Below are 18,119 nucleotides of genomic sequence, written 5' to 3'. Positions count from 1 at the left end.
GCCCTGTAAACTTTAAACACCGACTCGCGGTGGACCTGCCCTGCTCCCTCGCCGACATTCCTATGCATATTCATGCATTTAGGGATACTTATATAGACTCTAAATCCCAACTACTTGAAATTCAAATCTTCGTGCCTTTTTTGCTTCCTCTGTTTTTGTCATTTTATTTCAATTTTCTTGGACGCCTGTCTTTTCATTGGCTAATCCGTTTTTTCCATTAGGGTAAATTACGAAACGTTCCATGAAATTATGCGCTCAAATCGTCGTTACCTTTTCTAAAATGTTTTAAAAAACTTTCACGCTTCCCTCTTTGATTTCTACAACGTAAACTAATTTGATTTGTTAACGTTTTCCTTATTTTATATATATATATATATATCTCCCAAAATAAGTAATTTCGTTTGTTCCTTAACTTCGAAAAATATTATTCAAATAATTATTTTCTATTATTTAATTGCAATAATGAAATTTAGTTAAAAAAATATTAAAATTTTTAATTCACAAGACCATAAAAATAGTTGTAATAATAAAATTTTCATATTTAAAAATTTATGTAAAATATGAGAAAAAATGGTAAATTATGAAAGTTGTTGGTCACTGGTCGTGGTAGCAGACGATGACCAATGATCGGTGGTGGTGGTCCACGGTGACTGGTGATTCGTGGTTGTGACCTTGGTTACCAATGATTAATACATTAAAAAATGTGCATTTATAATATTATAATAAGTTTGTCAATATGTTGAAAATATTTTTCTTTACAGAAAATGTTTCTCTTTTGAAAATAAAAAGTCATTTTTCTTAAAAACGACTTAATTTTCATTTGAATAGAAAAATATTTTCTATTTAGTTATTTTTTTTGAACATCTCGAACGATGGAAAAATCTAAACAATATTTCTTGTAAATTACTTTACGGAAATAAACGGATGCTCCTTTTACTTTTGAAAAATAACTAATGTTTTGAAAATATTTTTCAGATAGCTTTTTTTTTTTTTATTATTTGATTGCAATATAAAAAATTAATTAAGAATATTAAAATATTTAATTTATAAGACCAAAAAAATATTCGTAATTATAGAAATTTTTATATCTTAATAATTTATAATGAAACATGAGAAAAAATTCATTTTGTGAAGCGGTTATGGATTGTAAATGTTTGTTAACTGAGACACAAGTGCAGGTTTCATGGGTGGGTCGTCAGTGTTACTAACGCTGCTATTTCACAAGCGGAACATCTTGCTTGGAGAGAGGCTTCAGATTTCCTTTTTCATATATTTGCATTCAGATGTTTCTCCCACTTGTTGTTTCACTTAGCATTGCAGATTCTAGACTAGGGTGTATGGAGTGTACCTATTGGTTTAGGTTTTAGTCTGAGTTTGCAATGCTAAGTTTTTTATGGTATTTCTATATATATAAGTTAATTTTCAAAAAAGAAAAGAGAAAAAAAATAATAAAAACGAGCCTCTTAATGGTAGTGGTGCCCGACCAGTGACGAGTCTCGATGACTATCAATGATTGATAAATTAATAAATATATATTTATAAGATTATAATAATTTTTTAAATATCTAAAAAATATTTTCTTTTCTTGGACATAGATAGCCGTTTTCCTTAAACATAATTTAATTTTATTTTGATTAGAAAATTTCATTGACTAACTTTCCTAAACATCACAAGCATTAAAAAATCTCAAAAATATTTTCTAAACCATTTATTTTCCATGACTAAAACGGGCTAACATGTATATAAAAATTAAATTACATAGTTTGGTCTTACTTACACTAAGAAAATGATAACACTTTAGATCTAGATAGTATAAAATTAGTATTAACGACACTTATATGATTTTGTGATTATATTCTATTTTTAAAATATTTTTAAGAGTTAAATATTCAAGTACAAATCAATCTTTTTTAAAATAAAAAAGAATTTCAATCAACCATATTGATAAGAACTTTATGTTAAACATACTATTCTTAATTAATATATGAATTTTATTTCCAATTGGAAATGCGTAGTTAGTCTTCTCACTAATACAGAGTATGAAATGTCTCAATTTGAATTTTTATTTTATATAATATCTTTTATTCTTAAAGCTTTAAATTGAATTGTTTCATTTAAAATGCGCCGATAATAGAAAGAGTATTCCTTTGTAATAGTCAAAGTGTGGAAAAAATGATTCCACTTAAAAAACGAGGAATTAAAAGGTTTGAAAAGAATATATTTTTATTAATAAAAATATTTAACATGTTTTCGGATGTGGAGGTTTGAACTTTAACACTTACTCGGATTTTTTATTTTGATTATTGAGCTATAATTATATATAGATTTTTATTTTTAGCACTAGTTAGTGAGTTGGTATCATGGATCATCTTTTGTGTACGGTAGAACATTTGGCATTTTGATTTAAACAAAAATTGAACAAACTGAAAAGTTTTTCTAAAACAAAACGAATTGATTCATTTTTATATATAATCGGACTGAATTGACTTAAACAAAAATATATAAAAATATATAACATATTTTTATATTAAAACTGAAATCGGACTGAATAGAATAAAAATCAAATTGAATTGAAATGCGATTCCAATCAGTTAGACTGAACTTCTCAGCCTACTTTTGCATAATATATTAATGACATTTATTCAGTTTATTCGTGAACATACTCTCTCCAGAGGAAAAGTTTACATTTTGAGTGTAGCAAAATAATAAGACATTGTAAGATAATATTTAAAAATGCATTTAACGAGGTTATTTAATTAAGAATTATTCCTTGATGAATAAACGTGGACGTATCCATAAAATGAGCACTAAAATGAATGAGACAACAATTACAAACGGAAGATAATCAATTTGTTCCTGACACCCAAAAAACGCACAATGAGCAAGAGAAGAATGACCAAGTGCTGGATTTGTCGACACATTTTCAATTTTTTTGTTATTTTTATTTTTTATGCACATTCAAGTTATTACATTTACAAAATAATGGGAACAAATGTACATAAATGGAGAACAAATTTACATCAATTAGATCCTTTTATAAAATTTGGGAACAACTTTATATCAACAGTGGATAAATTGAACTGTAATAATAAAAATATGGACATACATTAATAGAAAGTACAAAATAATAAAAATATATTAACATAGTGTACAAGCAAGCATATAAATATATTCATAAAGTATACCACAAACAACTAAACTATAGACATATTTAGCACTGTTAAAACCGGCTATACGGCTCGCCGGTCTTGTACGGGCTCAATCCCAAAATCAGCCGAGCCAAAAAAACTCATTAAAAAATGAGCCTCTAATATTAAAGCCCGGTTTGGCTGCACAAGCCCGTGGCTGGGGCGAACATGTCCTTTTTTTTCTTCTTTTTTTTTTTTTTGTTTAACTTTACTACTTTCTCAAAATTTTGTTTTGTATGTTAAAGGGCCTTGACATGAAAAAAAGAAAAAATAACTCTAAGAATACCATCAAAAGTTTGTCTAGTGTGGTTTCCATTAGGCTTATTTCTCTTTTTATTTTAAATGATTATGATATGTACATATATATTGTTCTAAAGCGGGCCCTTTGGACCTGTCTGGCCTGGACTGTGTGGGTTTTGATAAAAATAAAGACTGGGTAAAAACCTTGTCTTAAAAATGGTTCTCAATTTTTTTGTCTGTATCTAACAAATTACGGGCGTCACGGGCTGTCCGCAGGCTTAGGCCCGTTTTAACAATATTAGACATATTCTAAGGAAATTGAAACACTAAAACATCAATATGTGAACAAATTTGCAATTAGACGTTGAATTGCATTTCATAGTCTACTTCAATCACAATAGACTAATTCTCACTTCTAATTAATATTCTTGATATATCCTAAAATTATTGAATGATGCGATTTTAAATTAATACACACATTTTCTCTTTCATCTGTGTTGACTTACATAAAAATATGGATAGGAATTAATAATTATATTAACCCATATTACGAAAAAAAAATTATAATTTAACTGTTACATCAATCCTTTTGCAAATTTAATTTTTTCTATGTAAATAAAACTGTGGGAGTAATATTTAAATCATTTATGATCGCAATATCAAAGTTTGGTAGTTATTGGGAGAATTGTAGAGACACGCGTGTTAAATATGAAAAAAGAAAGGAGGAAAGAAAGACTTAAGTTACACAATTTAAGTAAAATTTTAAAAAATTTTCCTCCTTTGACTGCATAGAAAATCGACTACTTTTCTAGTTGCATACTACTATTATAGAACATGTAATTTAAGTTATTTATTATCTCCATCAAGTCCTTGGGTCCTTAACATGACATGTGTCCAATTTGAGGCGTGGTCATTTTCAGTTGTTTTCAAGTTATAATAATAAGCGGGTTTTGTGCGAGATTAATGGGCAAAAGGCAGACCAGACGAGACCAATATTTCTACGAATAGCTACAAATACTTGCCATCAAAAATCAAGAATCAACAATAGTCCTATCAAATCCCGTGCGACGAGATAAGATGATAAAGATTTATTCTTTTGGGTTTAAATTTTATATATAAAGTTTCTTTAAACACGTGATAGGAAATGCTTTTTCTTTTTACAGATCTATTCAGCGTGAATTCAGATTAATTAGGTCAGTGAATTTTGAACGCGGATAGTTAAAACACCAAAAAAAAAAAATGGGCCTACCAAGCTTTATATTATGATTCCTCGTGAAGCCATTTTCAAACCACATTTATATTATGATTTTGTGATTGCTTAGGTTAAAGCTAAAACAGAAAGCTGCCAATTCCCTTTCATTTTTTATTTTATTATATCTGTTCCATTTCCATTCTCATTTCTTCGTAATTACTAATTACTCTAGTCATTGTTTTGGCCCTTATGAGTTGGGCCACAATGACAAATTATAACGGAATGCAAAAAGATTTGAGGCATTATACGAATACCCGTAGTTTGATATTAAATGCAAGTTAATTTTTTATTTTCATTTTATTTATTTAAAGGTTTAAAGAGACGAAATAATATGATAATTTAAATAACATAATAGTCGGCTCATTGACTTGCTAGTGTTGATGAGTTGCACATTTATATAGTGTTGCATTTATTAAACAGGTTCCTACTTGAGATATGAGTTGGTGATAAAAATGAGAAAATGTAAGAATACTACATCGGAGGAAGGATTTTGCAAGATTGGGATACTCAATGTCACTCTCAAGAGATGTCTTATCTGGACATTGCTAATACTATAAGAGACTTTGGTAATGGGAAAATACAGACAATTGATTATTTTAAACCATGGAGAAATTGGAGATTTCTTGAAATTTGCAAGAATGATGTACATTGAGACAGATATCCACTTAGAAAAAAACTAGGACATGGAACATGAAAATTATGTTAGTGATGAAGAACCTAAGTTGTATGAGAATGCAAGGGATGAAAATAATATCGATTAGCTTGTGCAGGTCATGGAGAGGCAGGTGTTGATAAGCGATTAATTGGAATGGCGGTGTTGCCTCGCTAGATTTTACTTTAATGGAAGCCAAAATCACTGTTTCCATGAACATTGATTCTTTGGAAGCGTTTGTGTTATATAAGCAATTTTGCCCCGCACTGCGTTCCAGGTGTATTAATGATTTCTTAATATTTGTTTTATTAATTTTTTATAAAATTAATTTCTTTACATAAAATTGCATTTCTTTTTTTTTTCCAAAATTTTGATTTTATTAATACAATATCTTTTTTCTTACGATATAATATTTATTATATTAAATACATGTAGATATAGGTAAAACATTTGATATTGTTCTTAGTAGAAAAAAAAATTCATTTTAAGTCCATTAAATTGGTTTTGTTTGGATTATTTGTACTTTTTTCAGATTAAAATTTTTTATGAAAAATATAAAATTTGCGTTTATTTTTTTTTTTTGGTTTCATAAATTTTTATTATAAAATTACTGAATCTATAAAGTGTAGATAATTTTTTATAATTTATAAATAATCTTTCACAAATTTCTCATAAGTTTCGTATTTAGCATAAAAACATTTCTTTTAATGAATAAAAAATTAAAAATAGGCAATATTAAACAATGATAGTTCAAGAGCTCTAAATTTTTTTTTCTTATTATAATTATTATTATATGGTATTAAAGCACAACACAACGAGAATATTAAATATTAATTAATAATTTTTCTACTTATGGAATGTATAATAACATATAAATAAATAGTAAATCGATTAGATAATAAAATTTAATTATTTGAAAAAATTTCTAACTATGCATCAAATTCGACAATAACTCATGTTGGGTTTCATTTAAAAAAAAAAAAAAATTCAATTTCACAATTTTTAATTGGATTTAGGAATTATAATATATACTTGGTTTATTAAAAAGATTGTCTTAGAAAAAAAATAATTATAATTGAATAAATTTTTATTTTTTAAAAAGTGTTTGATGTAAATAAATTAAATCAATATTGTCAATTAATAAATAAAAATGGTAAAAAAATAAAATAAATTTAAATAAAATTCCTTTGCACTAATTTCTTTTTATTTGGTTAATAAATAAAAATTTAAAAAAGTAAAATAAAATTGGTTAATTTCTTTATATTCTTCTCTATTTAATTAAAAATACATAAAATGAGTTGAGCAAAAATATATGTAATATTAACAGTGTTATGGAAAAATGGGTTAAATTTTAAAAGAAGAAAAATGAAAAAAAATGAAAGAAAATGGTAAAAGTATTTGTAGTCACTTTTCATATGATAGTAATACGTACTATATAATACATTATTTTATCTAAAGAAGATGAGAAAAAAGATTGTCAATGGCTATTAGTAATGGTTCCAGTTACCCAATGGGAGGAGAAGAATTGTGAAAATGAGTGTTACGAAGATTGGACCGGTAAGAGTAAATCAGCGAAAATAGGGATTTATTAAGTCGGAGGGTTCAACCGTTAAATACGATTTCACTGGATTTTTATATATAATGTTTTTAAATATATTTATTAAATAAAATTGAAAGTATAGGATAAAAGAATTTTGATATCAAATAAAAAAAGTTCTCAAATTTGGCTTTTGTAAAAAATAGAAAAATTAGTAAATAATTTTTTAAAAAATAAAATATTACTAAATTTAATAAAAAAATCAATTAATTATAATAAAATATAATATTATTTTCACATTTGAATTTAAAGTTGAAAATTTTAATTATTTTAATTAATATAATAGGACCTTGGATTTAGAAATAAAGAGGCCGAAACTAAAAAATTACTAAACCCAACTTTTAAGAGGTCCAAATTTTAAAAAGGCCCACAATTAGTGATAAAATTCCAAAATTTGAATCGAACCGATTTTAACCGGTTCAGTTCACCAGTTTTTAACCGGTATATTTCACCGATTTGGCCGTTTTCATTCTGTTTTTGCCATTTTTTAAGTTCTTCAGTTTTTTATGTAACCCAGACCAGACCACTGTTGGATTTCCAATTAAACCGGTCGAACCGACTGGTCTGGTCCGGTTTTCAAACTGTGGTCAAAATACTTCCATTTACATTTATAACATAAACAAGCACATTGACCCACGCTAACGTTGGGGGCTTGCTAGTTGATACTATTTTTTTTATTTATTTAATGTTTAGTTTTTTATTTATATTTTTTAAAAAATATATTTTATTTATATAAAATTGCATCATCTATTTTACTAATAGAAAATTTATTCCATCAATACATATAAAATCATATTTTGAATAATATTTAAAATAATTTTATAATTGTATTAGGGTATCATTCTCTCGTATTTTATTTATATGCAAATATTAAATGATTTTTGAAGAAAAATATAAAATTCACACTTATTTTTTTATCATTTTTTGCTGTGAAAAAATATCGTATCCACAAAAAAAAAGGTTTTTTGTGTTCCTCAATTTCTCAAATTTTATCTGATATAAATTTATCCTTTATCAATTACCTTCATAAATTGCTCATGAATCTTTTAGTTCTAGTAAAAAAAATTACTTAAAGTGAAAAAAATTAAAATAGTCAATAGAACAATAAGAATTGAAAAAAGTCTAAAAGTTTAATGGTTTTATACTTATTGAATACATGATAATATATAATAAATAATAAATCTGTTATATGCATTGCCATTTAAAAAAATAATAATCGGTTAAGTTAATTATAAATTAACTATGTCATAAATTGTAAAATTAATTGTTCAAAAATTTATAATTATTCGTCCATTTAATTTAATGTTATAAAGTCGTATTAAGCTTTGTTTATATAAATTAAAAAGAAAAATCAATTCCAGAATATTCAAATAGTTAAATTTTAAGAACAGAGATACATAATTTATTTAAACAGTACTAAAAGATCACTTATGAAAAAAATTTTGATGGTAATTAATTGGACCAATGAAGTTAAAATAAAATATATGTCAATATGGAAAAGAGACAAACACTAAATAGGTCATCTTTAGTGAAAGAGAAAGATAAATCTATGCATATTAATGTCCAAAATTCATTTATAGGGAGAGAATAGTCAAAACAGAAGCCTCTAAGAATAGTAAAAATAGAATAGGATAAAAAGTTGATGGTTTAAATGGTAATTCACTTAAAAAATGCTAAGGTAATTATTTAGTGAATTTGATCTATTGAGATTTAAATTTATATTGAGTCAGTTCTATATAAATGAAAAAAAAAAACTAATTATCATAAATTTTAAACTAATAATACTAAATGGTAAGGTAACTTATTTATTAAAAATATTAAATTAATTTAATTTACATTATGAAAATGGTGGAGAATTAATTGCGTGGCTATATGAGTATTAGAAAGACATTAAAATGAGGAAATTTAGAAAAATACAACGAGAATTATGATAAATGATTAGAAATGAATGAAGACAAAGTAGTAAAAATAAAAGTTAAAACACTATTCAAATGAACAGTAACTTCTTATATATGACAAGGGGCAAAATGAAGAAAATATGGAAAAGATGTGGTTTAATTGGAAAAATATTATTTAGTAAATATGACAAAGGGCAAAATGGGAATGACATGAAAAATCATATGGTTTTTGTGGAAAACACAATTCTATGAATAGTGTTTTTGGGTTTTGTTTAGTATATATATAATGTTGTATTTTATCTAATTTATATCTACAACATTGTGTTAGGTGGGAAGCTAAATTCTTGCCATGTGTTGAAAAAAGAATTTAGTGGGTTGTTAAAGTAGAGAGGGTAAAATAGGAATAGCAAAAATATGAGATGATTTAATAGGTATTACACTATTCTATAAGTAGTGATTTTGGTTTTTTTGCCAGGTGTAAAAAAAAATTTAATGAATTGTAAAACCAAGGAGGGTGATTTCGGTTTTCATTTTAGTATATATTATACAATCATATATTCTCTTTGTCTCAAAATATAAATTTTTTTAGTGATTTTTTTGTCCTAAAATATAAGTCATTTTGATTATTTTAAGAAATAATAAATGATATTTTTCTGATATTACCCTTATTACATTAAATATAATAAATACCACATTCATTCCATAATACTTGTCGTATTTGAAAAAATAATTTGTTTCGAAATGCTTGTCACATTTATGGTTTCAAAGAGTAATAAATATTTTTTTTCATATTCACTCTTTGTATATTGACAATAATTATTATTTTAATTTAATGATTTTCTTAAAAAATTAGTATTAAATTAAAGTTAATATAATTAATTTACTCAATAATTTATTATAACGTAAATAAATTTAATAAGCTTATTAAAGGAAGTGACATTTTAAATATGATAAATATTATGAAACATAAATAATACTTTCATAGATAATTATTTATTTCGAAATAAAAAATAGTTTAATCAATTTACCATGTTATTATAATTTAAAATAATTAATTATTTTTTTAATTTTTGTGTAAATAATTTTTAATAAGATTTATATTTTATAATAGAGGAGTATTTTTACAAAAATGCAAGGTCGGAAACTTTTGATTTGATAATTCCATAATTCCAGGTCCTCGCTTATCTGATCTATGTAAAGTATTGCTACGTGGCATCCCACCATTTTTGCACGGTGGGATCGCCTGCTCTCTCAGGTCCCCATTTCCAGGCAACTTGTGCACAAACGTAACAAAGCAATGAGACCCTCTGCTGATCGCGTGATTCCACTTCGCCTTCTTCACAGTCGAACGCTTTCAACTTAACCCTCCACTTCCCTCTCATCCGATGCTGGCTACTACAGTACTTTCTCAGCTGGTTCTTCCAGTCCCGGCTATACAAACATCTTTACGTCATCCGAAACAAAATCTTTTTTGTTTCGGACTTTCGTATCGACGCTTAAAATTCAAAGTTTCGGCGGAGGCAAAGAAGCGGCTGCCGGAGCTACAGACTCCGAAATCAGGTATTGTAAAATACATTTTGACTCGTTTCGTTACTTTTGTTTAATCTAAAACAGCTATTCAAAAATTGAATTACAGATAGGGCAAATTCTTTGGTAGAGAATGGGAGTGTTGATTTCGGATGGCTGCCTGCTTTTCCTCATGCGCTGATAGCTTCAATGTCGAATTTTCTTTTTGGTTATCACATAGGGTAAGACGCTTTTGCTCTCTCTTCATGATTTATTTGTTAGTGTTAGGCTGAGCAAGAATTCTTGATCAAGGCATTTCAAGCTACTTAGCAATTTTATCTTGAATGTGGTTAATTTCAGCCTAGATCACTGAAGTGGAATTTAGGCCTTAATGTCATTAAAGTTGTGGAATTTTAATTAGTCATGCTAAAATTGATTGCTCATTGGAGATTCAATAGTCACTGTCATCGAATTCTGGTAATCTGTTTACTTGAATTCATATTTGGCACTTCAAGTAGGATATCTTATTACTATTTAAACAATTAAGATTAAAAGGTAGTCAACATTTTTTATTATATACTAATGTAAAGTACGAATAAGTAAAATTAATATTAATCAAATGTCAATTTGAATATTACGTTATGAATTGAAAATATATGATTTATTTTCTTGAATATGAGCTTGCTGCTTGCCACAGAATTAGAAAATCCTAGCTGACGTGCCAAGTAGCATTTCTAGTAACCAGATTGTTGGAAATTGGTGTGAGTGACTTTATTGAAACTAAAATGAAATGTTGATGATTTTGTAGCAACAAATTAACACTTGAATGAAATGTACAAATTAAGTGTACATTTGTGAGATCCTTGGATGATATTAACCTGGTGATATTGAGCGTTAAAATCAACAAGTATGGAGGTATATGCTAGTTTGACAAGTTATATATATATATATATATATATATATATATGATTGCATATGATATTATTATTATTATTATTCTTAATAGCATCCTCATCATTTTGTATTTTGGCATTTATCATTAGCAAATGTTGATTGATGATATGCAGAGTGATGAATGGTCCTATTCTTTCTATTGCACGAGAGCTGGGTTTTGAAGGAGACCCAATTCTTGAGGGACTTGTGGTCAGCATTTTTATATGTGGGGCATTTATTGGCAGCATAAGCAGTGGTTCACTAGTGGACAAACTTGGATGTCGGCGCACATTTCAGGTTGATGCAATACCATTAATTCTTGGTGCCATTATAAGGTAATTAACGTCTATGATTAAACATAGGAATGTTTACCAATGATCATAACTTGTTTGAAAATAAGGTTTTCATGCCAGAAGTGGTTGATCTATGAGGTTCATAGTTTCCACTCCTAAGGTTAAGAAGTTTCTGTTTGATTGATTTAGTGGTTTTTTATTTATTTATCTATTTTTTACTTTTTTATCAGGCAATGACTGCTTTTTATAACAATGATGGGATCATAAATTTATGTTCTCATGTTTATATTTAATGGGGTGTTTAATTTATTTCACTTGATTTTTAGTCACTCTTTGTAATTTGTAACAGTGCACAAGCCCATTCCTTGGATGAAATACTTTGGGGAAGATTTCTTGTTGGACTTGGCATTGGTGTGAACACAGTTCTTGTTCCAATCTATATTTCAGAGGTAATCATTATGTTATTGATGTCTTTTTTCATTCAGTTTGTTGTAAAATTTTTACATAACAGTAGCACATGTGAGCCTGTCATTCACTCCTTTATACATCGATGCTTGTTTTGCAATTGAAGTTCTGCACTTCACCTTAATTTTTTTTTACAGTGGCCAATTCTTTTTGCTGTATATTTTAGGTTGCCCCAAAAAAATACAGGGGTTCTCTAGGAACTTTGAGTCAAATTGGTACATGCCTTGGGATCATAACATCACTGTTCTTTGGAATTCTCTCTGAAACTGATCCACATTGGTGAGAATCTTTTCCTTTGCACTGGTGCTTGATAGAGTTGGAATATCATTGTTTTTTCCACTTGTTATTTAGCTGTATATTAAAGATTTTTTAGTCCTTGTGCATTGCATGAATTAGAATAAAGGAAATTAAAAGAACGGGTGGAAGGCTGAGACATGATAGTAAATTGCAGTGGTGGTTTTGTGGCTCAACTGTAATAGCTATAGTGTCATTGTCGTCAATTCTCAGTCATAAGAAAAGAAAAGAGAAAAAAAAAAAAAAAAATGAAAGAAGAAAAGCAGTACTCAAATTCATAGTTTATCTAAACTTTAACTCAATAAATAAAATTATTACTTTCAGCACCTAAACTAACTTATTTAGTGCAAGGCATGAATTGCTTGAAATATTTGGTAGTTGCCACCAGAAGGTGTTCTATAGGACCTTGATAGCAAAAAGTCCTGTTGATTAATTGTATAAGTTGTGTTTCAGAATTCCATATTTAATTTTCTTAGGCTCGGAATCTGAAGGGTGAGAAAAAAATCTCACTAAATCTGAAATCTGGAGGTGAATTTTGGTTCTATGTGGTTGGCTGGAATCTGGTTTGGCTTCAGAAAAGCTCCAGCTAACAATGGGATCAAAAGGCCCTTTATATGAGTAAAGGACATTGCGGCCATATAAGCCATATTGGTTATATTGGTCTAATTAGCCATATTGGCCAATTTGATGGTTGATACAGACTGATATGGGTGATACTATGAAGCATAACAAGCTGATAATATTTGTCCAAAATATATCACAGGCCAAATTATGTCATATATTGTTCCAATACTATAAATAATTGGCTAGTTAAATTTTTTAGAGCTCTTGCAGATTAAATCTACTTTGATATGCTGTTACATATCTACTATGAAGGAGACATAATCATATTCACTTTGCTTTTTAACCTACATCATGATATGACCTTGGGAGAAAAATATCTCAAAAACTTGCCATTGAGGTTGGAGAGTCCAAGTTTATATAAAAATCATTTTGAAATTTCATGCTTTCAATGTGGGATCCAGGTCCCATACCTTGCAACCGATATCATAACATCCCACCGTGCTTCTTAATCTTGACACCCATGACGGGTTGGCTTTGGTTGTATGCTAGTTTTTTTCCTAGCCTTGAGTGAACACTGCATTACAGGCATTGCAACCAAGTCCCGAACACATGCATTGCCGGTGTCACCAACCGCCACTCAACTGCAATTGAGAGAAGCGGTGGTTGGCTCTGATATAAATTGATGTGACCTTGGGAGAAATATAATTCAAAAGCTAGATGTTAGAGGTTAAAAAGTTCAAGTGTTGCACTGGAATCTCATACTTTCAACATAGGAGCCAAGTCCAATAGCTTACAACTAGGATCATAAAGCATCAATATGCTTTTGCATGTGCCATAGGATTTTTTAAAGGAGACATCACATCTCTTTGTTTAACATTTGGGAGATTTAGGACTCCAAGCTTTTGGTACCGCTTTTCTGAACTGGTCAATAGAGCTTAACAAAATGTCCTTCAGGTGGAGGACAATGCTCTATATTGCAACTGTTCCTGCAGTTATTCTTTCAGTTGGCATGCAGTTTGCTGTGGACAGTCCTCGCTGGCTTTGTAAAGTATGATTCTTTTGTTTGTTTTTGCAAAAGTCTAGAAGATTTGGTTTATGGATACATTCCTGAAGCTATTATGTTTTGCTTTGGTAGGTAGGAAGATTAGAAGATGCTAAGGCAGTTATCCAAAATCTCTGGGGACCATCTGAAGTTGAAAGGGCGATCGAAGATTTCCAATCGGTCAATAAGAATAAGAGCTATGATGATGAGGGCAGCAGGTGGTTGGAACTCCTAGAGGAGCCACACTCTAGAGGTTGTACCGAGGTTGTTCTTGTATATCACATTTAAGTAAATTTTATGGTGAACAAATTATTGATTGTAAGAACTTCCATCAAGCATCTCCATCTATATGGAATGTGTTCTCGAGAAATACATTTAAACGTGAATTCAAAATTCAAACTCCGTGCATTTTTTTTTTTTTTTTCAATTAAGAAACGAGGTTGTTCCTTATGCTGTTTATAACTTGTGAAATTCTCCTGTAGATATTGATGTTGTTTTATTGTTGCAGCTGCATTCATTGGAGGTTCCCTTTTTATACTCCAACAATTTGCTGGTATAAATGGAGTCCTGTATTTTTCATCATTGACTTTTAAAGATGTTGGTATAACAAATGGTGCTTCAGCAAGCTTTGTTGGGATCATCAACTTTGCAGGTTTGGTATATATCTTTAATAATGCACTTAAGAACTTATTTCTGTGTGAAACAGTCTCGTAATTTTGTCAACTGATGTTAACTTCAGGTGCACTTTGTGCTTCATACTTGATGGAGAAGGAAGGGAGAAAAAAACTGTTAGTTGGCAGCTATATAGGAATGGTGAGTGTGTGAAATGATTGTACAAGACAGTAAGCATATAATTGCTGTTGTCTCGAGAAATGACATGATAGCATTTATTTGGCACTGTACTTCCTTATACAATCAAAACTCAGTTAACTACCCAAAATAGCTAAAAAAAGAAAAATGAAATATGCATTGATTGTGATTATAAGTTGTGAGTTATTGTCCTTTTGCAGGCTGTGTCGATGTTTCTTGTAGCAAGTGCAATCAGTTTTCCAGTAGATGAGGAACTCAGCCACAACTTATCAATAATTGGAGTCCTCATGTAAGCAAATTTTTATAATTCGTTATTTAGATTATTTGTCAAATTGATAGATGGATACATAGATATGTGTGTGTGAGAGAGAGAGAGAGAGAGAGAATGAATTAGAGAACTCTTGGTTGTTTACTTTTCTGCGGTGTTTAGCATCATTCTCTTGCTGAATTTAAGGTTTTGTCATGAGAAGAAATCCCATTCCTTTTGTTTCCGAGAAGAAATTCATTAATTCTTGTGGGCTTGGAAGTCTGTTTTCTTTCCCAAGGCACTTGTGAGATGTAAGAAAACCAATGCCCTGAAGATGCTGAACTTATTACTCTTGACACATTCTGCTAGGCATAGTAAGCCCTTCTTTTAAAACAGAAACTTGAGCAAAAGCAGATGAATTCTGTTATAAGATCCAATGAGCCATAACTAACAGTACTATAAATGGCTTGCATCATTATCAGCCCTAATAATAAATGCATGCTATATCAGGGTTTAGGAGTTTTAGATTCAGGTGATCATTGATACATATTAGTATTTAATTTAGATACGTTCAAGTAGTTTTTCCTGCACCTGCAGTATTATTTTCAGTGTTGATTTGGTCCTGATGCTTTTGATGCATAATCCATAAATCTTTTAGCTATATGCACTTCGAGGTAGAATTTGCCAAAGCTTGTTTGATGCTTGTAGTAACAGTTGAAATGAGACTTGTATTAATGATGTATGATCCATTTTTTTCTCTCTTCTTATGCTTAACTTTGATTTATTCCTTCACAAAAATGATGTCGTGCAGCCATGAACAAGTAGCCTCTAGCTTGAGTTCCTACCCTGTGGTGCTGAATGTCCAGGGTTCAAACCTGACAACCCCCTTCCCTTCACTTGAAATTTTCCAGTGTACTATAAAAAATTAAAAGCGAAAAAAAAAAAAAGAAAAAAGATTCCCGACAAGGAAGACACCATATGGCATCCCAAATCTGTCTTGCCTTCTGATCTAGAGTATTCTGAAAATATTTCATTAATATTGCTTTTGCATTCTCTGCTCATGGTTCAATTTTGTATGTTTGTGTGAAAAATTCCAAACAGGAAAGTGAGCGTTGATATAACACAAACCAAACCAATAGAAGTAGTAATGCAAGTCAACCAAACATAAACAAACTAACAAAACCTAGATGCCTTTTATTTGGCAGTTAGTCTGAATTATATTTGAGTTCTCAAGTTATTGTGCTTCTGATTTGTAAAATCCTAACTCACATTGCTTTGTTTATAGAACTTGACTATTCCTCTATTTAGGAGTTGTTTGTTTTGACTGAATTCTGAATGCTGAATCTGAATTAATAGCTTATCGAGCTGGATGATTAAGAAGTGGTATCAAGAGCTAATTGCTGAATGATTAAGAAGTTGTATATGAAGTCATTTTATAATTATAAAACACGCTTTTTTTGTATCCTTTTTATTCAATAAGTTACACAGGTTATTGAATCAGCTCTACCATGGAGCTTTTTTATTCTGACAAAATTTGGCTTACAAATTCAGATAATCAACTTATTGGTTTAGCTGAGACGAATAAGCTTATTTCATTGTTGTCTAAATGAATGAGTTTAAGATCTGACAAACTATCAATAAGACAAAATAACAGACCCCTTACTGAATAATGAAATTAGGTATTGGACATTTAGAATAGACTAGTTTTATATAATAATGCATTAAATATATATATGTACAAGCTGAATTGGACATTATTATTGATTAGTTTCAAGAGGTTCAATAAAATGTAATTCATTACCAAACTGAAAATTGCGTTTGAATGCTTTTTGGAAACTCAAACCAATCGCATTTATTTTGAAGCCAAGATATTTGAATATGTTGGATCTAGTCTGTTCTAGTGCCTATTTGGCATCGTGGTGGGCTACTTTTGGCAAATTTCAGTTAAAATTTAAGGCTCAGCAAACCATGGTTGGGGAAAGCTAAATTTTTTAGCTTTTCTTAAACTATGGTTTTGAGGAACAGGTAAAAGTTTTTAGAAGAAATTAAAATATAGTTTGGAAAGCAGCTTTAAGACCATTGAAGTATAGCGGTAATGGATTGCTTGGTTTTTGTTCATATATGCAGGTATATTTTTACCTTTGCAATTGGAGCTGGTCCAGTAACTGGTATTATCATACCAGAACTTAGCAGTTCCAGGATGCGTGGAAAGGTTATGGGATTCAGTTTTTCTGTTCATTGGGTTAGTATTACAGCAATTATTCTACCTATTTATTTACTCTTTGGGGGGTTGGGGCAAGGGGGATAAAGAAGAAAAAAGAAAAAACAGGAGCGATTTTTCTTAATCTTTGACAGCTTCTGTACCAAAAGGCAGGAGCAATCTGATTTTTCCACTCTTCAAGTAGGAACTGAAACAGAAATGACCTTGAAATTTCATATTATTTTAATTTTTTTATATTGATATTCTTTTTCTTTATTCTGCATTTCCTTTATGATGCTCTGTCGGAATTCATCTTTTCTGAATTGGGTAAATTTCCTTCAGGTTTGTAATTTCTTGGTGGGTCTATTCTTTCTTGACTTGGTGGAAATATTTGGGGTTGCTCCAGTATACACTGGTTTTGGCATTGTTTCTTTGTTAGCTGCCATATTTGCTAATTACTTCACAATCGAAACCAAGGGGCGTTCTCTCGAAGAGATTGAAATGTCTCTGAACCCCAATTTGGCAGCTAAAGACGAGCAATAGTATATCCGACTCCAAAGCAAGGCAATGGATACCTGTGTATATAACCACAGAAATGCTTTTCTCTTGAAGGATTTCAGCTGGTGGTGATTCTTGTTCACGCAGTTGCTTAGCTGTGAACGAGTAAGCTTCCAAAAATTTTGTTTTGATAGTAAGGAAACCTCTGTGGGTTTCTGTATTATAATTTAGCCAACATTGTAATTCTCATTACATCAGTCAAAATTTCTTTTGGTTCATCTCTTGTTTGCTAATTTTATTGGATATAGACGGCTTTCAGCTCACAGGTAATTTTAATTGACCAAAATTAATGAAAACAGAGTAGCATTGTTATAATAGTTTTAGCCACAAAATTTAGTGTGAGTAGATTAATTTGTTGAAATTTAAGGGCTTCTTTTGGG

General features: G+C 29.5%; 1 protein-coding gene across 3 annotated transcripts; it reads left to right on the top strand.

Moving 5' to 3' along the window:
* Positions 1–10,033: 10,033 nt before the first annotated feature.
* On the top strand, positions 10,034–17,957 carry LOC105640850 (Major facilitator superfamily protein). 3 transcript variants are annotated; one of them, XM_089719559.1, is made up of 12 exons: positions 10,034–10,387; positions 10,464–10,575; positions 11,401–11,601; positions 11,909–12,008; positions 12,191–12,303; positions 13,837–13,930; positions 14,018–14,177; positions 14,433–14,477; positions 14,664–14,737; positions 14,935–15,023; positions 17,109–17,223; positions 17,524–17,957. In XM_089719559.1, exons 1-12 carry the CDS (start codon positions 10,213–10,215, stop codon positions 17,722–17,724), a joined length of 1,479 nt encoding a protein of 492 aa, XP_089575685.1. In that variant the 5' UTR covers positions 10,034–10,212; the 3' UTR covers positions 17,725–17,957. The 3 variants fall into 3 exon arrangements, with proteins under 3 accessions (XP_089575685.1, XP_089575686.1, XP_012080634.1); XM_012225244.4 differs by having other exon boundaries at positions 10,036–10,387; positions 14,433–14,576; XM_089719560.1 differs by lacking the exons at positions 12,191–12,303; positions 13,837–13,930 and having other exon boundaries at positions 14,433–14,576.
* The last annotated feature ends 162 nt before the right edge of the window (positions 17,958–18,119 follow it).

This window comes from Jatropha curcas, chromosome 3 (genome assembly GCF_041381405.1).
Source record: "Jatropha curcas cultivar XTBG-Jc1 chromosome 3, XTBG_Jcur_1.0, whole genome shotgun sequence".
NCBI lineage: Eukaryota > Viridiplantae > Streptophyta > Magnoliopsida > Malpighiales > Euphorbiaceae > Jatropha > Jatropha curcas.
Note: the sequence above shows the minus strand (reverse complement) of the source record. Positions and strands in the feature narration are given on the sequence as shown.

Coding starts and splice junctions, on each gene's coding strand:
- LOC105640850 (XM_012225244.4), top strand. CDS start 10,213: ATGCTGGCTACTACAGTACTTTCTCAGCTGGTTCTTCCAGTCCCGGCT. Junction 11,602..11,908: donor ATTCTTGGTGCCATTATAAG/GTAATTAACGTC, acceptor AATTTGTAACAG/TGCACAAGCCCATTCCTTGG. Junction 12,009..12,190: donor TTCCAATCTATATTTCAGAG/GTAATCATTATG, acceptor TGTATATTTTAG/GTTGCCCCAAAAAAATACAG.